Source organism: Eretmochelys imbricata, chromosome 3 (genome assembly GCF_965152235.1).
Source record: "Eretmochelys imbricata isolate rEreImb1 chromosome 3, rEreImb1.hap1, whole genome shotgun sequence".
NCBI classification, from domain to species: Eukaryota; Metazoa; Chordata; order Testudines; family Cheloniidae; genus Eretmochelys; species Eretmochelys imbricata.
Window position 1 is genome coordinate 99,216,082 of NC_135574.1, and position 23,280 is coordinate 99,239,361.

At 39.9% G+C, this 23,280-nt stretch overlaps 1 protein-coding gene across 1 annotated transcript in view; it reads left to right on the plus strand.

Annotated features, from left to right (window-relative positions):
• The window catches only part of L3MBTL3 (L3MBTL histone methyl-lysine binding protein 3), a 137,569-nt gene that overhangs the window by 32,561 nt on the left and 81,728 nt on the right, over window positions 1–23,280 (plus strand). Inside the window, exons 5-8 of the mRNA XM_077811739.1 lie at window positions 2,514–2,598; window positions 8,115–8,206; window positions 12,328–12,432; window positions 16,251–16,386. Coding sequence (XP_077667865.1) covers window positions 2,514–2,598; window positions 8,115–8,206; window positions 12,328–12,432; window positions 16,251–16,386 — 418 coding nt within the window. The remainder of the gene's footprint in view (window positions 1–2,513; window positions 2,599–8,114; window positions 8,207–12,327; window positions 12,433–16,250; window positions 16,387–23,280) is intronic.

A 23,280-nucleotide genomic window follows, 5' to 3' on the forward strand; every position in this document is an offset into this window, starting at 1 on the left:
CCGCAGTTAGCTTCAGCAGGAGTTTTGCCTGACGTAGAGGAGGTAGCATTTAGCCTAATTTGGTTAACCAGTGTGCACTTTTATATCATAATAGTGGGACTTGCAAATCTGAGCTGGGCACCAGTTTCTGATGTTTCAATTTTTATGTTCTTTCTAGAGTGCAGTGCACTCTGGGGTGCATAGCTCCAACATGGCCAAAATTTCAGTTGAATAATAGATTCCTCAGTTATATATTTAACTATGCATAATTAGTAATTCAGCTATCACTTTTCTGTTGTTCCTCTTTCCCCTTTTTTAGAAAGAAACAAAACAAGGAAATTAAATGACTGGAATGTGCTTAAGACAGTGTTGTTGGAACATTAAGTACAGAAAAATAAGGGAATTAGAATATACAGTTTCTACAACAATCATTACTTGCATTGCACATAAAGTGATGCATGGAAGTTAATAGCTTGTTTGCAAGAGAATCATATTACAATTATGGGAAACATAAGTTCAATTTTCTTGATTTTTATTAAATGCAAAATCTCTGCCAGAGTATTGCTCTCATGTCTATCTTTTCATTTAACAGGATTTTCTTTGATCCAATTGTGGCTAGTTTTTATTTTCATCATTATGAGTAGGGGAAGGTGAATCTCAAACACTTTCGGTTCTTTCTTAGGGTACTGGCTTATGGCTAGCAATGAAGGGCGCCTCCATAGAAAATAATGCAGATATTAAAGTCTAGTAGCAACTCCTGGGTAAAAAAGATTAGAAATTTGTCCAGAATCATCCATGATATAATATATCGGGGATGAATTTGGCCCATTGTGTCCAGGAAATGATCCAGATAATTAAAAAAAAAATTCTGCAGAGAGCCACAGTTTGTGAAATTGTATTCAGTATAGATAAAGAAATAACCAGTAAGTTACTTTAGAGTCCCTGTCCTAATCTCTCTATTTTGATCTCTTCAAAATGAATATATTTTTGCTTAAAGCCACAGCAATTTTTCACATGTCTTTGATTACTGTGTCACTTTTTTAATTCGCATCATGTCACCATCTTCTTGGTAGTCTCATTGTCTTTGACCTGTTTTAGCTATGCTTTAATACTGCCTTTGGTTTCTAGATACTTGACCTGTATTGTTGTGGTGCAGTTCTTACTATGCTGTGTTGCTGATGTTTCCAGGCATGAGTAAAATTACTCCCACAGCTTTCTGGCCTTCAGGAGAGCACATGGGTCTCCACTAGGGTTATGCCTGCTTGCTCTGTAATAGGTTTCAGAGTAGCAGCCATGTTAGTCTGTATTCGCAAAAAGAAAAGGAGTACTTGTGGCACCTTAGAGACTAACCAATTTATTTGAGCATGAGCTTCCGTGAGCTACAGCTCACTTCATCGGATGCATACCGTGGAAACTGCAGCAGACTTTATATATACACAGAGAACATGAAACAATACCTCCTCCCACCCCACTGTCCTGCTGGTAATAGCTTATCTAGATCATCTAACCTGATGATCACTTTAGATAAGCTATTACCAGCAGGACAGTGGGGTGGGAGGAGGTATTGTTTCATGTTCTCTGTGTGTATATATAAAGTCTGCTGCAGTTTCCACGGTATGCATCCGATGAAGTGAGCTGTAGCTCACGGAAGCTCATGCTCAAATAAATTGGTTAGTCTCTAAGGTGCCACAAGTACTCCTTTTCTTTTTACTGTAAGGAGTGTGATCACTTAAGGTGAGCTATTACCAGCAGGAGGGGGGGGAGGAGACGGGGGACAACACCTTTTGTAGTGATAATCAAGGTGGGCCATTTCCAGCAGTTGACAGGAACGTCTGAGGAAGGGGGTGGGAGGGGGGAATGGGATAAACATGGGGAAATAGTTTTACTTTGTGTAATGAGGTGATTATCACTACAAAAGGTGTTGTCGTCATCCCGCGCTGCCCGCCCCCCCCCCCCCCCCCCCCCCCGCGGGCTTCATTGCCTTCCTACTGCAGCAATCTCTCAAATGAATCCCTGAACTATGTGGGGCGTTAGCAAAACTATTGATGCACAAATAATAAGTAAAAAGGAGGTGTGTCAGTTTACGTTTCATAAGGAACTTGAAGGGGAAAAAAATAGTTTGACATCTGGACAAGGCTAAAATTGTTAGAGGAAGAACTTTTATTTTTATGTATGTATTTAAAGAGGTGAGAACAGTGGAGAATGCCAGCTGGCTCCAGCTTGCAATCAGCCTGCCCTGAAGAGTCTGTGATCTAGAATCTCCACAGCTCATACAATGACAAGTGGTTTTAAAGAGTTTGAGTTCCAGAGTGTGATGGCCCTTTGAATTGTCCATAGCTCTTAGAATGTTTGCTGGGACTATTTCTTTATTTTATTTTTTCATTTACCATTAGAAATTTACAGCTTGAAGTTTGATATTAAAGAGCTACAACAATAACTGTTTTAATAAATGTAAAAACCATGGATATGTTCTTTTAGCTTTAATGGACTGCAAAACTAATAAAAATATTAAATTCCTAAATTTTGTAATCTAGGAGGAGAATCATGAAGGGAGGATACTGAGAGTCTCTCAGAGAGCCAGAAGAAAAAGAAAAGGTGATATGGCCATTTTAAAGCAACGTAAGTTGAAATTAGCGGGTGGCGGGAACTGTCTATTGAGAACTGTGGTTTTTATAGAACTGGATTTATATTCTCTAATTCTACAATTTAAATTATTTATAACAATTATGATATTTTTAGTGGATTAAAGGTAATTGTGAGGAAAGTAGCCAACACTTGGAGCCTGATTCTCTCTCTTTTACACTAAGGATATGTCTACACTGCAATGTAAGCCCAGAATTAGTGGGACTTGAGTCAGTTGACCTGTGGTAGGGCATCCTGGGCTTGAACGTCTGTATTGAATTTTAACACTATGTTTCTAACCTGTGCTCAAACCTAGGGCTCTAGGGCTCAAACCTAGGGCATCCACACTGCAGTGCACAGACCCGATTCAAAGCAACCATGTCATAGAGTTCCTAGCACCCCCTTGCCCCACGACAGGCCTCTCTAGCCCTAGGACCTTGGTGCACTGTGGGAAAACTTCACTGCCTTCCCTGGACATTATTAGGAAGCAGCTTGCTTTGAAAAAGTCTTGATCAGTCGCTCTCCATTGCAAACCCAGGGGCCTTTCCGATAGTGTCCAAATCAGTGATCAGAAGAGAATGGGTTAACGCTGACCTGAGCTGGATGGATTGCAGATTGTTGGGATAGAAAGGATTAAGGAAGTTGTCCCATGGAATTATGAGATACTTCTGTTTGACTACTGGGATCCAAGTCAAGCAGAGCTGTGTCTATGCTGCAAAGCAATAGGGTCCCAGCTTAACTCGAGCTCAGACTCTCCAGCCCTGCAGGGTCCTGGAACCCTGGGTCCAAATCCTAGGCTAGCGCAGTTGCAGCATGGATGCAAGGGAAGCTAGGCTTGAGCCTGACCTCAAGCGCGGCCTTACGTTGCCATGTAGACGTACCCTAAGATCCCTTTACATGACTTTGGCAATGTGAAAGTGCTTGTAGTAGCATCAATATAATGCATTTTAAGGCTCCTTCATGCTGACTTAGTGTAAATGAGAAGCAGATCCATTGATGTGCTGGATAAATAGGATTGCTCCTTTCACTTTTACAGTCATTCAAGAATGTGCATTTAGCAGAAGTAACTGTTTACAACTACAATATAGGTAGGCTTGGCAGAATTTGATTTTTATTTTTTATAATTTTGATGGATAATATTTATTTTTAAGCATTTTTTCTATTTTTATTGGGTTAAATTTTTACAGTTGTGAGAAATTATAGGGGGGATCAGATAAAAATGGATTTTTTTCTTCACAGCAAACATAATATTTTCACAAAACAAGTATATGAATTTTTGAACGTAGTTAAACATTCAAGTTTTTTAAAATCAGGTTTGTTTTTGTTAAAATTGTTTTTAACTGAAATAGTTAAATGAAATATTTAAAAAAAAAATTGACTGTCAGCCAGGTCATGAGAAACGTAAGATACTGGCTTCTGCAGCTAACTCAGTCATCTTCACCTTCATTTTCCTATTTGTTCTTAATCTGGAAAAGAAAAACAAGCTTTTTCAGCTCCCAAACAATTTCTCAATTTGGAATGCATTAGTTCAAAGGAAGAAAATATTCTTTTTACAACAGCAGAAGAAGCTACTGCTGTTAAAAGTGAGATTAAGTGACTTCCACCAGTTCACTGATGTGACTTTCTTTAAAACATCATCATCAAACATATATTTCTTGAATGGTTCACCCTTAGCTCTGAAGTTTATTATAGTTGGCATTATGGAGGGATGATTGCTGGACGTCCATGTCATAGCCAACTCCTCTTCTTCAGCAGTTAAGGTTTGACCCTGGTACCAAATATTTGCAAGAAAATGAGCTGGAGATAGTGCTTGTCCCATTCTTTTTTTAATGCTTGTAATTTAACTCTGTCGTTGCATATTTCTCTTTTTAAGATCTCATTCAGTTCTGTCCAAATTTCAACAGCATCAGCAACAAAACAGCTATTTCCCTGCATTTTGTTCAGGACTACAGAAATAGGCTTCAGGGTACTCAGCATGTCTTCAACATTTCTCTTAAGCTCTATGTTGAGAACCTTGGCTGTGACAGTGCCATCTATTTTTTTTCACGATTTTCTTCACAAACTGTCATCAGATTAGGCCAGTTATAGATATAGTGCTCAGAACAGTCCACTACTGAGTTCCATCGCACGTCTTGTGGAAGAGGTAGCTTGGTTCCTCCCCGTTTTTTCAGAGCAGCTGCTGCAAAGTGGTTGTTATGGAAGTATTTTACAATTTCAACATTAGCCTTTATTTCTGGAACACTGAAGTCTTTGGCTAGGAGGTGCATCAAATGAGCACTGCGACTGCATGTTATTAGCTTGGGACTCTTCTAAATTTCTTATCTTTGATACATTTGCAGCATTGTCTGTGACCAAGCTGCGTACTAGACATTTGCATTTTTTTTCACAGTTTGTTATAGCTTTTACTGCTACTTCTTGTAAGTATTCTGATGTGTGTGCATTTCCTGATGTATCCATTGGTTCTGTAAGGAAGACATTCCCTTCTTCTGTTGTCACACAAGCACATACAACAGGATCATTTTGGACGTTGCTCCACCCATCAAGACTTAGGTTAACAATTTTACCCTCTAGATCTTTTGCACACTGCTCAGTTTCTCTTTCATACATTTTATCCAGCAATTTGCCTGCGACATCTGCTCTGTTGGGTGGACTGTATCCTGCTCTTAATGACTGAACCATGTTAATGAAGTGTGGGTTCTCAATCATATGGAAAGGAGAGTTTGTTGCATAAACAAACAAGGCAATTTATTCATCAATGACCTCTTTTTGTAATCTGCTGGTTCTTATCACAAACTTATCTATGGTTGTTTCTGGATGATGGAGACTTTTTTTTTCTTTTTGCTACAGATGATATACTCTGGCTATGTGAAATACATGATGTGACTGCAACACTGTCATTGGCAGATAACTCTGAAACTATAGGCAATGATGGTGATCTTGAAGGTGGATAGTCATCAGAATCCTGTATGTTCTCTTAAACAAAATAAGTCAATGCAGTTATTTAATTATTACCATACTGCTCATTTAGTATTACTCATTGCATTCACTGACACTACTTTAAAGGTGAAATTGTAAAAGGAAGATCTGCCTATTTCACCTATTTTATTTTTTATCACAACTGCATCTAAAATGATAGTATCCAGTAGCTCCAGGCAAATGGGGGCTGCGGGAAGCGGCGCGGGCAAAGGGATGTGTTGGCCGCCCTTCCCACAGCTCCCATTGGCCTGGAGTGGCGAACCGCGGCCAGTGGTAGCCGCGATCGGCCGAACCTGTGGACGTGGCAGGTAAACAAACCGGTCCAGCCTGGCAAGGGCTTTCCCTGAACAAGCGGTGGACCAGCTTTGAGAACCACTGTTCTAGACTGAGCATTGGGTAATAGAAAGATTAACCTAAATAATCTGTACAAAAGCCCCTAGAATCCCAGAAGACTGGGTCCCCAATCCATGAACTGTTGGAACTCATTTACAAAACTTTTCTTAAACATTACATGGATATATTGTCTCATACATTAGAATTACATACCCTATTCCATGATGAGATATCTTTGAGCTATAATGTATTTTAATTAAAACTATCTTTAGATAGGTTTTTTCCCTCAAAAAGCATTTTATCAAACAAATTCGATTTAAATTAAAAAATCTGATTTTTTGATTTTTTAAATAATTGATTTTTATCCACCCTGCTGTACACTTTGAGTCAAAAATTTATAATCATTAAAACCCAAATTGTCAACATAACGTCAAAATATGCAAAGTAAATATCCTTAAATCAAACTAATAAGTTCTCAAACAGCATTTTTCTTATTTTACCTACCTACAAATTTCGATTTTCATTTGAAATATCTTTTGTTGTGTAGTTATACAGATAAAGTGGTGTCTACTGACATTTACTGATGAAAATCTAATCATTCCAAGCCTAAGTATGTGCATGAAATTTAGATTCATTTATGGAAATGCTGAGGAATAATTGCTACAATCAGTCCAAAGGGTCATATTCCACTCAAAGCAGCACAACAAAGTATTTTTAAATGAGTGCAGTCATTTCAGTCCATTAATATGGTAGATATTTTTAGGAAAATCAGCAGAATTAGCAGTTGTTGTATGTCAGTGATGCACCACCAGAAACCTGCGTATGGCCCTTCAGGATAGTTCTTGTGATAGACTGTGAACCCATATTGAATGAGGCTACATTAGCAGCAACTGACTGGCCACTAACAAACAGAAAGCCTAAAGTAGCTCTGCTACCCACCAGGGAGCTGAGCCATGCAAACCAACAAAGGCACCTGGAGTGCAGAAGAGCCATGGGTGACACAACAGTAATTTACTGCTGAAGATTTTAAGTGTTATTTATGCAGACATTTGTTCCAAAGCTGAGACTGTGTGAGTGGTATGATAAAGGAGGAACGCTGGATTGCTGATGGAAATGCTACTGTTCACTGGCAGAATGATCTGTGCACATTTCTATAGTTTATTTAATTGAAGTGTGGTTTCAGCAAAAGGATTTTGAATGAAGGTCATGATTTTAGATTCAGAAGCAAGAATTTCAATCTGTTATTGTTAGACAACATATCTACAGATCTAAGTTCAAATATGGTTTAAATCACAAAATGAGCAAATGAACAAAATGAGTTTGTATTAGTCCCAAACAGTTTCTGTACTCCGAACACTTACCCATAATTGGGGGTATTGCTTGTTTTCTTCAGAAGGAGCCCAGAACAGATGTAGATTATGCAGATCTAAATTATATAAATGTTAAAATAATTAGGCTATAATTGATGATGCTAGTTATTTCTGTTGTGGTATTTCTGCCTAGTCAGGATTAGGGCAGCACTGTGCTAGGCACTGCGCAAACTGTCCCTGCCCCAGTGAGCTTACAGTCTAAAATGACAAGTTATATATGCTGCAGGGGTGAAGAAGGCAAAGGCCAGAAGTGAGGTATGTGAGCAAAACTGCCAATTATATGACAAAGCTTGTGAGGCATCTGTCTTCAGCGTTCCTGGGTTTTGCTATGCTGTTAGTTGTTTGCTTCCCCTTTGAGTGATTGTCCACATGTATCTTGTCCACTGTTGGTGCACAAGCTCCCAGGGCATTCAAGCCAGAGACTCTTGGCCATCGGTACCTACTCGGCAGCACTTGCACCCTTATGCCTCCAACTGAGGATATAAAGGGCAGGCCCACTCCAGCCTGCTTTGTAGTTCTTTCTTAACCACTCATGGCTGTGAGTCAGAGCTTGCAGTGTCTGCTGTGTTTCTTCACTGTTGTATTCTTGTCAAGGTAAATAGTAGTTAGTCTTGTCTGTAAATAGTGTTAGCAATTTAATAAGGTCGTTAGTAGAGTAGTAGTTTTTGAATAGATTTTCTGAATTAAGTCCTGAGAAATTAAATACATGTATATTACAAAATAGAAATTTGAAACACACATAATTTTTTTCTTTTGATTTTGCTTTCTTTGAGAAGTCAGCAATTCAATAATTTTGCAAAAATATTTATTTTAACACTGTATGTTTCTTCACAGCTTTATATTCTAAAGGAAAGAAACCATGGTGCTGGGCTTCATATTTGGAGGAAGAAAAGGCTACAGCAGCACCTACTAAGCTTTTTAAAGAGGTATGTTTTCTTCTGAAACTCAAGATAATCATCCATTACCATGAAATTCATAAGGAAGTTAATTTGTAAGGTAGAATAAACAGAATATAAAGACTTTTGTAAGTTCTCAGTTTGCTCTGAGGGAAGTCTGACAATGGTTAAAGTAACAGATTTCCTTAAATAGTCATGAAGAGTGTGAGGTCACCTTTTGCCCAGCTTTTCTCAGTGAATTAATGATAACTCATAAATCTGACTGTTGTTATCCTATGAAACCTACACTGAATATAGGATTCAGGCTGTTTTAAATCTCTCTGCTCATTTCTGCACATTTCCAAGATCTGGACTTTTCTCTCTGTTCACATAGCTAAAACTCTGATTCAGGCCCCCCTTTTCTCATTCGTGACTTCTGTAGTCTCTTCATTTTGGGGCTTTCCAGATGCCTTGTTCTCCTTACATCCCTTCACAAGTCTGTTACAAAGAACATCTTCCTGGCTTGTTGCTCTGACTTTGCAACCCTCAGTGACTCTTCCTTTTTCACTGTATCAAACACAACATGGCTTAATCCTGTCCTACCTATCATCTTGTTGGGTGCCAAAATATCAACTTCTGCTTCTCCTTTGCCAACTATGCTAACCTTTGTCACCCATCTGTCTAGTTTCCCATCAAACAACTTAGTGCTTTTTTTTGGCATACGTTTTTGCATGGAAGGGAGTTCCCAATAAAAATCCACAAAGCCTGTATATTGTCCTCCTTCAGATCCCTCCTTAAAACTCACCTTTGGTTGTGGTGCTTGCAAAACACTTGAAAATGTCTAGGCAGCTGGTATACTGTGATTACTGCTGCTTATTCTAATCATCATTGTCTGAGTGTTACCTTGTACTACCCTCTCCGTTTTTTGCATCCACCTCTTGGCACTTTTCTTATACTTAAACTGTAAGCTCTTTTGGGACAGGAACTGCATGTGTGTGAGAGAGAGAGAAAAAACGGTTGTGCCCCTGCAATATTTTGTTCCTACATATGGTTAGGGAAAGGCAGAATATCCTACTGTTCTCAATACTTTAATCATCTTTTCTGTAGATATTTTTTCTAAGCTCTGACTTGAACAAATAGTAGTTGCTCTGGTAAAATGAAATAACTGACTCTTTTATTTTATACTTTTAACTCTCCTGTATTATGATCCCACTTCTGTTTTTCTCTTTTTATTCCTTCTCACATCATATGGGATTGTCAAAACAGGGTTTCTACCGCCTGAACCTCCATATTCTTTTCATTCCCTATGCTGGCCTTCTTTTGCCAAAACAAAAAATCTTTAAATGTTTGTGCAAAGGTAAATATAGTAAGCCCAATGCAATTGTATCTTAGGTGATCTATGATATAATTACAATCTTGCACAACATTTTAAACTTTAGCTGTTATTGTGGTGCAACAGGAGCTGACCCATAGTTAAGGTTGTGAGAGTTTCAATTTGATAGTGGTAAGAATGGTGAATATCTTGTGACTTGGAGTTTTAGTAACACAAAAGATGGATTATAATGCTTGGCTAACTACAGAATTTTTGATGTATTGGCTGTGCAATTTGAAATTTTTGGAAAGTTTATAATAACTATGGAAAAATTGGTGTTTGGTAAATTATTTGAGGAAGGGAATCTCTCATCTTTCTTCCCCCTTTGCAAGAAATCTAAGCCATTCTGGGTATGTCTACACTGCAGCTAGGAGCAATCCTCCCAGCCTGGGTAGACAGACTCTCACTAGTAGGGGTATTGGGCTGGAGGTTGGACTCTGAAGTCTGGAGGGACAGGTGGGCTTCAGAGCCTGAACTTCTGCCTGAGCTGGAACGTCCTCATTGCTATTTTTATTGAACTTGCTCAAGCCCTGCTAGTGTGTATTTGTCTACTCAGGCTGGGAGGCTCCCAGCTCCAGTGTAGACTTACCCTCTGGGGCCTGTCTTTTGAGCATGTTGGTACCGCTTACATGCTGTTTCCTAGAATGTCAGTTATATGTCAGGATTGTTTGCTTATTGAGTGTTTCGTAACTTTTAGTCATAGTGGCAAATATGTGCGCTAAGATAAACTTACCAAAATTAAATCTGATGATTTAAAAAAAAAAGCCACTTCCAAGAGGTACCAAAAAGCAGTATGTACCCCATCTACGTGAAATTTGCACTTTAACACAAAACCTGGACAGTGACCTCAGTGGTGATTAAGGCAAAATAACTTCCCAAATGCGTGAAATGTTTGACCGTCAGATGTACTGTTATGTTGATATAACTAATATAAAAGCATGTGAGATCACTCTTAAGGTTTTGTGTTTCCCCAGCTTCATAAAACTTATGTTGTATGTATTGCTTTTGGGTGTCTGTTAGAGATGGAAGGGAGATCTTTATGGAGCACTGAAGAGTGTTATTGAATACCGTGTTGTAGGCAGTATGAAGGTGGAAAGGAATGCACTAATATTTCCTCCTCTTATTTCCCTACTTCTAAGATTTTGGGCACATGGGTGTATCGTGCTGCAACCCTGTCATTAAAGCATATCTTTTATTTATCAGTACATACAGCATGTAATATATTCTTTTAAAATCTTCTTTCTGAATCTTAAGAAAAGTGTATGACCTGATCATACGTTATATCTTTTAATGGAAAAGGCCTGTGTTTACTAGAGGAATGATTTGGGCATTGATTATTAGTTTCTATGACAATTTTTAATGAAGCTTTAATGGTACATCGTGAGATTAAAAAACAGAATGTGGTTAAAGATGAGCTATCAAGCAATAATAAAATATTTTTGATTGTACACTTTGCTGCTTTGCAATTAATTACAGTCATGGCATATGTCTATGCTGGCGCACAAAATGTCATTTCCATCTCAAGGAGATGTACTCACACTAGATAGAGCTAGCGCATTAAAGATAGAAGTGGAGCCACAGTTGTGCGAGCAGCGGGGTGGGCTGGATGCCACGAGTATGATCCCATCTGAGATCCTACCTATGTATTTGGGCAGCTAGCTCCTCATGCTGTGGTGGCTGCTCTTCTGTTTGTAGCATGCTCGCTTGATCAGAGCTACACTGGAGTTGCAAGGTGTAAATTCCGACTCGAGTAGAAATACTTATGTCTTAACCCATTGTAGGAAGGAATATTGTCGGGGCATGACCCTAATTTTAAAAATGTTAAAACCCTTTCCCACTTTTTAATTTTTTGTTGCCCACTGATTAGGTGTCATACAGCACTGAGTGCAAAAGAAATACTTTACTTACCTGAGTAGCTTAAAATCTTAATAGTTTACAAAAGGTGGTGTTGTCAGAGTTTCACTCTCTTGCCTTATTTCATTAATATTTTTTCTGCTTTTTTTCTTTATATTAAAGTATTAAGGACTGATGACTTTGAGTTCTAACTTTGTCTGGAGCACAGAGTCAAGATATATAACAGGAAGCCGGTACCTGACTCCCTAAGACGTCCTTTCTGCCCTCTTCCCTTTTTTGAAGGCTGCAGCTTAGTCTTCATCCCCATGTGATCTCATGTTCCCAGTCCTCTATTGATTGCCAGAATCCTCCTGGAAAAAGAGGCTAGTCAGAGCCCAATATTTCTCTCTGCTGTACACAGCAAAGGGAATGTTACCATGTGAGAGGCCATCTTTATATATGAAGGCTGTTCTGTATCTGCTTTGTGACTCATCTTTGAGGGTCTGAAATGTAGAGACTAAAAGGCATTTCAGAGTATTTTATCTGATCATCCCATGAATGGTGATTGCCAAGAGGGTGTCACTGTACAAAATAAGTAATTAAACTTACAGTACTGTGTTTTTTTTAATTAGAAAGTTATTTAAAAAGTTGATGAAACACAGCATTTTCTACTGTTCTGAGGTGGCTTTCCTGGTAGCTCCTCCTAACAGATTTTTTTCTGCATTTTAAAAGTCTTTAATGACTGCACTGTCAGCCAGTTTTTCCATGGTTCGCTGAGTTCTGTTTTCTGTCATATGATTTTAAAAGCTTGAAATTTACCCAAATGTACTTACTTGTGAGACTTCATTTTGAGTAGGTGCCTGCATAAAGATAAGTAATAATAATCGTGTTTTGCACTACACAAGTGTTTTAACTTTCTTTGGAAGTATTTCTTTTGAAATATTGAAACTGTTTTTGTTTATTCCAGTATCAGTCCTTCCCATATGGCAAAAATGGATTCAAAGTAGGAATGAAACTGGAAGGAGTGGATCCTGAACACCAGTCAATGTACTGCATTCTCACTGTGGCTGAGGTAAGCACCAGAACTGTACCTGAATGAAGTGTGAGGCTGAGAATAGAAGTATATTAAGAATACAATAAATACTGTACTGGAACAGTGGTCTGTTTAGTGCTGCATTTAGCAGTAATAGTCAGTGACAGATTCTTCAGAGGAAGGTGTTAACTACTGTTAGGCTTTTAATTGCCTAATGCTATGCCATAGGGAATATTTTTTCCTAATGAATAAAATTTTATTAACTTGTACAAAAATCATATTAAAAACAATATCTAAATATCAAGGAAATTACACATGTTCATGGATATGAATACATATACATAATATTGTAGTGTTATGGTGATACATAAGTATCTGTACACTTCTTTAATTTTGGAGAAATCTATATTTAAAAGAGAAAATATAAAGAACATAAAGATGCATGAAAATTCATAGCCCTTGAATTTTTATTCTAACTACAGATGCTATGCTCATTCATAACATTATCTACCGTATATACTCGATCATAAGCCGGTTTGTTTATAAGCCCGCCACCCTCCCCCCCCACCCCCACCCCAAGATGGATAAGTAAAAAAATTTTTATGACCCATTCATAAGCCGACCCTATAATTCAGGGGTCAGCAAACTTTGGCTCCCGGGCCATCAGGATAAGCTGCTGGAGGCCGAGATGGTTTGTTTACCACGAGCGTCCACATGCACGGAGGTAAACCTAAGTAAACAAAGTGTCCCGGTCTGCCAGCTGCTTACCTTGGTGGGCCAGGACAGCAACTGGTGGGGAAATTTTTTGTGGGGGAGAAGCTGGGGGTCAGGGGCGTAACTCTTGTGAGCACCCCCCACAATACCCCTCCCCTAACCCGGGACCCCCACACTCTCCCCATCCCTTCCCACCTTATCTGGGGAGGGCCAAGGGAGGATGTCTCTGGCCTGGCTGGAGCTTCTCCGGCAGGCCGGGTGGCGCGGCCGCAGCCTGCCAGCCCTGGAACTGCAGCCGCTTCGGAGGCTGGGGGGAGAGCCGCATGGACAGAAGCAGAGAAACTCTGGCCCCACCTCTTCCCTTCTGGCTCTGCTGGCTGTGCTGCCTCTCCTTGCTCCCTCTGTTGGGGGGAGGGTCTGTGTCCCACCTGTCCCTCTCTCTATACCCGTTCATAAGCCAACCCCTTTCTCTATACCCGTTCATAAGCCAACCCCTTTCTCTGGTGCTTCCCTTTCTTACTAAAAAAATTCAGCTTCTGAATGAGTATATACGGTAATCATTTTTCTATTTTATTGACCTGTAATTAGCCTGTTCCACAGGCTAATTTTACACTACAGGTTTAATTTTGCCACCTTTACTTACATTGGGTAGTATCTAACCCTGTGAATAGTTCCATGGATTTTAATTGTGTAATTGAGAGAGACAGAGTTATATCTTCATCTCTCTCTCTTTTTTTTTTTTAAATATCTTAAGTTAGGGAATGGGGAAACAGGAACACTTGATATTCATTCTTGTGTACCATCATTATTTTGTACCACTGTGATTATATTTCCATAGTCCTAGTTTAGTTTAGTTCTTTTCCTACCCCCTCATTTCTGAGCCCCTCCACAGCCTCTAATCATATCCTCCTTTTGGAAATATCTATTTCTGACATGTCTTCTGCTGTACATGCTGACTTGAAAGATCAGTGTAACCAAGGCCTTAAGTACTCTGTAGTGAGCTGGACCTGAATTCTGTGGCAAAGTGCACTGGGTTCTGTGAAATTCTAATGTGGCAAACTGAAAATTCTTTCAGTTTGAGTTACATTTAAGTTATGGCAGGTTTAAGTAAATTAAATATGAAAAAGAATAGTGCAAAGAGTACATGAATTCCTTTTTGTTGCTTATTTTGATACTAAATTTGATCTATTTGAAACCACCCCTAAATTCTCAATGACAGGTTTCAGAGTAACAGCCGTGTTAGTCTGTATTCGCAAAAAGAGAAGGAAAAGGAGTACTTGTGGCACCTTAGAGACTAACCAATTTATTTGAGTATAAGCTTTTGTGAGCTACAGCTCACTTCATCGGATGCATACTGTGGAAAGTGTAGAAGATCTTTTTATATACACACAAAGCATGAAAAAATACCTCCTCCCACCCCACTCTCCTGCTAGTAATAGCTTATCTAAAGTGATCACTCTCCTTACAATGTGTATGATAATGAAGTTGGGCCATTTCCAGCACAAATCCAGGTTTTCTCCCCCCCCTCCCCCCCCACAAACAAACTCACTCTCCTGCTGGTAATAGCCCATCCAAAGTGACCACTCTCTTTACAATAAGAAAAGGAGTACTTGTGGCACCCCAGAGACCAACCAATCCACCCGAGCACAAGCCCTCATGAGCCACAGCTCACCTCATCGGATGAAGTGAGCTGCAGCTCACGAAAGCCCACGCCCAAACAAACTGGCCAGTCTCCAAGGTGCCACAAGTACTCCCTTTCTTTTTTTGAATACAGACTAACACGGCTGTTACTCTGAAACCTCTCTTTACAATGTATATGGTAATCAAGGTGGGCCATTTCCAGCACAAATCCAGGTTTTCTCACCCCCCCCCTTTTTTTCCAAAAACCACACACACAAACTCACTCTCCTGCTGGTAATAGCTTATCCAAAGTGACCACTCTCCTTACAATGTGTATGAAAATCAAGGTGGGCCATTTCTAGCACAAATCCAGGTTCTCTAACCCCCCCCCCCCCCCCCCCAAAAACACACACACACACAAACTCACTCTCCTGCTGGTAATAACTTATCCAAAGTGACCACTCTCCCTACAATGTGCAACACACACTGGCTGCAGGTGTTAGGTAGGCATATCATCCTGCATACATGTTACGTGTTGGCTACTGCCAACATCTGTGAACATCTGTTCACAGGAGTGGGGTGGTATCATATACCAGCGCAAGCAATGTTGCGAGCTCTCGTCCTCCTGTATCCCAAGCTATTCTCTAGAGAGCTGCGTTTGTAACAGATCTGCTTTGTGACTTTGAATGGCAGCTCCCTCTCATGGCCAAAGAGAAATCAGCAGGAAAACTCTCAGCCCTACCACCACTCAGTGGCGTAAGTGTTTTTGTGTGGATCAGAACCAGGGTAAGAGCTATAGGCCTTGGCTATGAACTCCCTGCCCTTCCCTTACAGAAGTGATTGGATGCAAAGGTGGCAGGTGCCATTATTATGAATAATAAAAGCCAGTAGCAGCAAATGCTTGGTTTGTCTTTTGACAAATAGACTGCCTTGTACAAGATATCCTGGGGAAGCTGGATGCTTTGACAACTGGTTATAGGATAGTAGTGGCATTTGGCACCCAGAAAAGTGTGGGAAATGGTAGGGACATTTAGCACCCAGGAGACTTTAGCAGTGAAGAGGAGATGCAGTTCCTCTTTCACTCTTAGGCATTAAGGTGACTTTTTTTATTGTGGAATAGGGTCCTTTGGGATCTCCCCTTTCACATTTACACTTCTTACATAATGATTCTCATTATCTCCTTGTTATAATGACCTATCCTCCAAAAGAGGTATTCTGGACACACCTCTCAGGTTTCTGTTTTCTTTTAGCACTATGTTAAGTGCCACTCGTACTCTGAATGAATAATAATATTATTATTATTTATTATTAGCATTTACACAGCAGTTTTCATCAGAGAGGTGCTCAGATCTATTGCAGCCTTGCTTTTTGTTGTTCCCTTTATTAAGCTGCATTGTTTTTATATTATTGGCATGAACAAAAATAAAAAGTTGGTTGAATGCACATTGAATATATTGTAGTACAGAGACTAATATGCTCAAGTGTACTTTTACTAAGCTGTGCACTTTGCAAACTGTTTTTAGGTTTTAGGCTACAGGATACGACTCCATTTTGATGACTATTTGGATTGTTACGACTTCTGGGTGAATGCTGATTCTTCAGACATTCATCCAGCTGGATGGTGCGAGAAAACAGGTCACAAACTTCACCCACCAAAAGGTATTGTCTAACTTTCAACTTAAAGATTTGCTTTATCTTTCAGACAGTTGCTATCCATGTAATGCTGAGCTTTCTTTGGCAGCAGTATTTTCCTTCATCTTGATAAGTTTCTGGCATGAAATCTTTCTTTCTTTTATTCAGTTGTTTGGGGGTATCTAACATGTTATACGATGGTATTGTGAATCGCCAGTACAGTGCACAACTGCTTTTTTGTTGAAATGTCTTGATTTGTATTCCAAATCACAATACAATAAGGGCAGTCCACCTGTTCACTTCTCTTTTGCTTCATCTTATGACTGTAGATAATTAGCTTCGTGAGCTGATAGCTGTCATTGTGAAAAGGTGGAAGAAAGGTAAATGCAAAGCATTAATGGATCCTGTGGAGCCAGATGAAAGAACAAAGAGGCAAAGGGGAAGGAAAGAATGTGCTTTTGTATAAAACTATGAGAGACACTAAAAAGCAAAATGATCAGAATAGTTATTCAAAGAGAACATGATGGGAGCATGAAGAGACCAAACTAGCCCCAAAATAAAAGCAAAATACATAGGCTGCTATGGAATACTAGCGTCTTTAGTGCCTTGTACACTATAAAGGCCTTGAACTTGTAAGCCCTTCAATAACATACAATGGGTTGCCCAAAATGAGTGCTGAAGGCCAACTATGGGTCCTCTAAATATGCCCCATGGCTGGCCATTATTATTTTGTCATTTATAAATCACCGTCAGCGTATATGGAGCTGTACAGACAGATAAAGATAGTGTCCCTGCCCCGAGGAGAGAGTTTGAGACAAAGACAACGAGAGGTGACAGATCTCAGTGGGAGAAATAAAGGATAAGGGTATCAGGTTGCAAAATAACAACATGCACTGTTTTATCTGAGTGATGTGGACTGGTTGAAAATGTGCCTTATATGTTTGCTTACTTATTTTGATTTTAAATATCTAATTATTTTAATGTGGGAGGTGTAGGCTAGCCATGTATCCTCACATGGCAGAATGCCTTCAGACACTTCCCTGGTTCAGCCACATGCCACACTGCCTTCCAACAGTGCAACTTCTATGCTCTTTGGTTGTAATGTAGCCCTGAATAGTTAGCTTATGTAAAATAGGTAATTTATTTAAACTATTTAAAATATTTCCCAAAAGCCATTCCTCCCTGCCGCTATCCTCTTGGAGTTATGGATTTCATGTGCTGAATGAAGAGGTAGTTACATATCCAGTTTTTCAAATACTGTGTGTACTCAGTGGTGAGGTTTTGTCAGCTTGTCCCTTATAAATCCCTGGTTTTGGAGGCTTATTCATTTCTTAGTCATCAAATACTGCTGCTGGAGGAGACCTACTATACAAGATCTCATCCTCTGAGTCATATTTTTCCTGAAAAGTCATAAAAGTCATTTGTGGGGAAAATTCGTTCAGGTATTTTTTTGTTGGTTTTTATATTGATGTAACATGAAATGATTTTTTAAAATTATTTTTGCAAGGCTCTTAAGGCCTCATGTGGTGGCTAAACCTCCTTTTAACTGGGGGAAACTGCAGCCTATCATTAATACCCCTCTGCATAACCATGTCTATTAGAAGAGGTTCATCAATATATAGTGCAGTGTGGTTCTGCTGTCCCCAAGACATCCCAGGTCTTTGGGATAACAGGATTGTGCTACTGCATTCCTCTCCAGAGCTAGCAAATACATTCTGGGCTCTTCCCTTGGGCTGGCTTGTTTCATTCCACCCTAGGATTGTTTCTCTTCCTGTCATATGGTCCTCTGGATCTCTTCTCTTCCTGGCCAGATGAGTTCACTCCTTTCCAAACCTTCTCCTGAATAAGACTGTTAACTAATTCTGATATGCTCTTACTTCCCTGTAAGAGTTTGCCCTAATTCACAACAGTTGCTAGGCTAAACTTAGCTTAAGGTGATGCTGTGGAGCAGGTAATTATTCCCCATTCACAAGGGAGCTGAAAATGCTGCTTCAATAGCACTGATAGCCTCTGCTGGCTCTCCTAGCAAAGGAACGTGACATGAAATTGAACCTGCACCATTCCATGTGATGGTGTAAATGTAGTGCACGTTTCTAAAGGAGCTGAAGGTTGTTACTGCTGTTGCATTGTAGGGTCTCTCTGTATGTCAGTGACAGTAGTTCTCATAATACAAAAAAGTACTATAACCCCTTTCTGGAATATGAATAGACCCAGACAAAAGACCCCCTTTTTTTCCTGAGGTGAAAGATCCACGTTAGGCTTGATTATGGTCTCATTCACACTAGTTTTACCGCTGCATAATTCTTTTGACTTCAGCGGAGGTACTCCTGATCTATACTGATGTGAGATCAGTTGGGTCCACAGCCTCGTCACAGTTTGAGTCAATGCTTTTGCATACCTTAGACAGCCTTTCCTTGTTTTCTTTTTATGCCTTTCAACTGGACTTTCAGCTGCTGCAGCCACTTTTATAACCCTTCCTTGTAGGATTCCATCCAAATTTTAGAAAACATACTGTAATGAAAGCATCTAACCTTGCAGACCTTGGCTGCATCTGGACAGCCCTAGTCCTAATTCTAGGACTTCCTGGGACTCAGATGGCCATAGTCATAGAGTTTAAGACTGGGAGTTGGGTTCCTGTGGCCTGCTGTCTTTGTTGCCATGGAGATGGAAGGCACACTGCAAACACTGACATGGACTGAGAATAAACTGTTCATTCCACTTTATTAAAGGTACAAATATGCAGCAGCAGACATAATAACAGCATACCCCAAAGCCCACTTTACTCGGCACTCCTATGTATCCCAGACCGCCAACACCAGTCAGCACCCATACATTAAACCCGACAACTGAAATTAGACCAAAGTGTTACAGCCACCGCAATGGCAGGGAAATTATTAAATGAGAGAGACCCAGATCAACCTGGCAATATAGCTATTTCCCGTCAGATGCCAAACATGGAAGAAAAATTAAAAAAAAAACACTTCTTTTTAATACATGCAGGAACTATCCTAGAGATTCTTCCTACATCTGGCAGAACTTTGATTTTTGCAAAGGCCCTGATGACCTTGTAAAGAGAGTCAGACAGACATTTTTAATTTTACATACCATCAATAGTTCTACTGACTATTGTGGGACTAATCTCAGTGCACAGGGATAAGTATTTGTGTACATCTTTTGAGAATCAGGGCCCTAGAAAGTAGAGTGAAAGAAACAGTCTTTTATAACATTTTGTCTAGCCCAAGGATTCCAAAGTGGTGTTGCTATTTTTTTCAGTGTTAAGCCTTTTTATCATAGGCAGCACACTGTGAGTTTTCTGGAGCCCATGCATATACTGTGAGAACCTTTTCTGATTTCCATTGTTATGTAAGACATGCAAAAAGAATATTTAGGAATTTCTGTTTATAAGAGGTAGAATTATAGTTTGGAGGGTTGACCAGTGAAGATGTTTCATTTTATCCCAATAGTTCATCCACAATTTATTGTGTATTTTTGCAGTATTTGTGTAGTTCTACAACATTCCAAAGTATATACAAAAAAGAAAAGGAGTACTTGTGGCACCTTAGAGACTAACAAATTTATTCGAGCATAAGCTTTCGTGAGCTACAGCTCACTACAAGATTTTCAAGTGGAAATTTTGAGAGGGTAAAAACCTTAGGGAGGCACAACATGCCAGAAGTACATGAAGTGAGACCACAGCAAAGTTGGGCAAGTGGCCATGGTTCCATATCCATAGCTGCATTTACTGTGGGAGGCAGTGTGAGTGGGTAAAGTAATATCCCACACTAGGACAGCATTGCAAGGAATGTGGTAAGTTGAACTATTTTAGCAGTGTGTGCAAGAGCAGAAGCAGCTCTCGGAAAGATTGAATCAGACTTGTACAAGAAGGGGATGGCACATCAGACAATGGTGATGACTTATGATTCTGTCATTGAGTCAGAGAGAACATCAGGTTCAGGCTGTTGGGACAGGAAAGTAACAAGGGACAATACCAATCTCCTGTGAATGGAACAATGTTAAATGGGAAAAGCCTTGTGCAATTTCAGTTGGATAGTGGTACCTCCTGCAGTGTGACTCCTCAGGGTGAACTGGAGTTTAACACACCATTACAAAAAGCAGTTGCAAGCCAGTAATGTACAGTGAGAGCATAATGCAGCCCAGAGGAAAATATGATCTCATAGTAACTAATGTGAAGAACAACAGACGGTACCAACTAAAGTTTGTGTTGGAGGATAGTAAGCACAGCAACCTCCTCTTGATGAATACAGTCATATAACCATGCACCTAGTCAGGGTGCAGCATCAGAATTTTACAGTTGCCATGCAGGAAGCAAAAATGGGAGTCCCACAGACAATGGAGACAATTTTAAAAGCACATGGGGATGTTTTCAAAGATGAGTACATCAAAGGATGTGTGCATCAGAGTGGAATCTATGTGCTTATCATGAAAGAAAATTCCAGTGACACTGTGTAATCGAGTGCTCAAGGAACTTGAAAGTCTGCAGAGCAGGGGTTTCAGAGCATCTCTAGAGGCCAGAACAGCCTGGGTAAGCAGCATGGTAGTAAAGAAGCCATCAAGCAAATTACACGTCTGCACAGACCTGAAGCCACTGAGCAGGGCATTGAAATGTCGCCATATTCACTGGCCACAGTTGATGACCTCTTGCCAGAACGTTCCAGAACTGAATCTTTACAATCTGTGATGTGAGGAACAGGTTTTGGCACATAAGTCCTGTAGGAAAAGGGGAAGAGTTAATGGAGATTACACCAAATATGAGCCCCAGGAGGATACAGGATGGGTTAAAGAGGATTACAAGGGAGAATAGGAATGGAAAAAACTTGCAGCCAGAGGGAACAGGGGATAGACTGGAGAATAGCACCGTCACTAGGAAAAGGCAGGTCTGTGTGATTGGGGACTCCTTACTTAGAAGAATAGATAGGCCTGTAACCAGAGCTGATGGATTCCTTCAGCAAGTAGTTGCTGAACCAACTAGAGGGGATGCCATTTTAGATTTGGTTTTGGTGAGTAGTGAGGACCTCATAGAAGAAATGGTTGTAGGGGATAGTCTTGGCTCAAGTGATCATGAGCTAATTCAGTTCAAACTGAACGGAAGGATTAACAAAAATAAATCTGCAGCTAGGGTTTTTGATTTCAAAGGGGCTCACTTTCAAAAATTAGGGAAATTAGTTAGGGAAGTGGATTGGACTGAAGAATTTATAGATCTAAAGGTAGAGGAGGCCTGGGATTATTTTAAATCAAAGCTGCAGAAGCTATCGGAACCCTGCATCCCAAGAAAGGGGAAAAAATTCATAGGCAGGAGTTGTAGACCAAGCTGGATGAGCAAGCATCTCAGAGAGGTGATTAAGAAAAAGCAGTAAGCATACAGGGAGTGGAAGAAGGGAGGGATCAGCAAGGAAAGCTACCTTATTGAGGTCAGAACATGTAGGGATAAAGTGAAACAGGCTAAAAGTCAAATAGAGTTGGACCTTGCAAAGGGAATTAAAACCAATAGTAAAAGGTTCTATAGTCATATAAATAAGAAGAAAACAAAGAAAGAAGAAGTGGGACCGCTAAACACGGAGGATGGAGTGGAGGTCAAGGATAATCTAGGCATGGCCCAATATCTAAACAAATACTTTGCCTCAGTCTTTAATAAGACTAAAGAGGATCTTAGGGATAATGGTAGCATGACAAAGGGAATGAGGATATGGAGGTAGACATTACCATATTTGAGGTAGAAGCGAAACTCAAACAGCTTAATGGGGCTAAATTGGGGGGCCCACATAATCTTCATCCAAGAATATTAAAGGAATTGGCACATGAAATTGCAAGCCCATTAGCAAGAATTTTTAATGAATCTGTAAACTCAGGGATTGTACCGTATGATTGGAGAATTGCTAACATAGTTCCTATTTTTAAGAAAGGGGAAAGAAAGTGATCTGGGTAATTATAGGCCTGTTAGTTTGACATCTGTAGTATGCAAGGTCTTGGAAAAAATTTTGAAGGAGAAGGTAGTTAAGGACATTGAAATCAATGGTAAATGGGACAAAATACAAAATGGTTTTACAAAAGGTAGATCGTGCCAAACCAACCTGATCTCCTTCTTTGAGAAAGTAACAGATTTTTTAGACAAAGGAAACACAGTGGATCTAATTTACCTAGATTTCAGTAAGGTGTTTGATACCGTGCCACATGGAGAATTATTAGTTAAATTGGATAAGATGGGGATCAATAGGAAAATTGAAAGGTGGATAAGGAATCGGTTAAAGGGGAGACTACAACGGGTCCTACTGAAAGGTGAACTGTCAGGCTGGAGGGAGGTTACCTGTGGAGTTCCTCAAGGATCGGTTTTGGGACCAATCTTATTTAATCTTTTTATTACTGACCTTGGCACAAAAAATGGGAGTGTGCTAATAAAGTTTGCGGATGATACAAAGCTGGGAGGTATTGCCAATTTAGAGAAGGACAGGGATATCCTACAGGAGGATCTGGATGACCTTGTAAACTGGAGTAATAGTAATAGGATGAAATTTAATAGTGAGAAATGTAAGGTTATGCATTTAGGGATTAATAACAAGAATTTTAGTTATAAGCTAGGGACACATCAATTAGAAGTAACGGAGGAGGAAAAGGACCTTGGAGTATTGGTTGATCATAGGATGACTATGAGCTGCCAATGTGATATGGCCGTGAAAAAAGCTAATGCGGTCTTGGGATGCATCAGGAGAGGTATTTCCAGTAGAGATAAGGAGGTTTTAGTACCGTTATACAAGGCACTGGTGAGACCTCACCTGGAATACTGTGTGCAGTTGTGGTCTCCCATGTTTAAGAAGGATGAATTCAAACTGGAACAGGTACAGAGAAGGGCTACTAGGATGATCTGAGGAATGGAAAACTTGTCTTATGAAAGGAGACTCAAGGAGC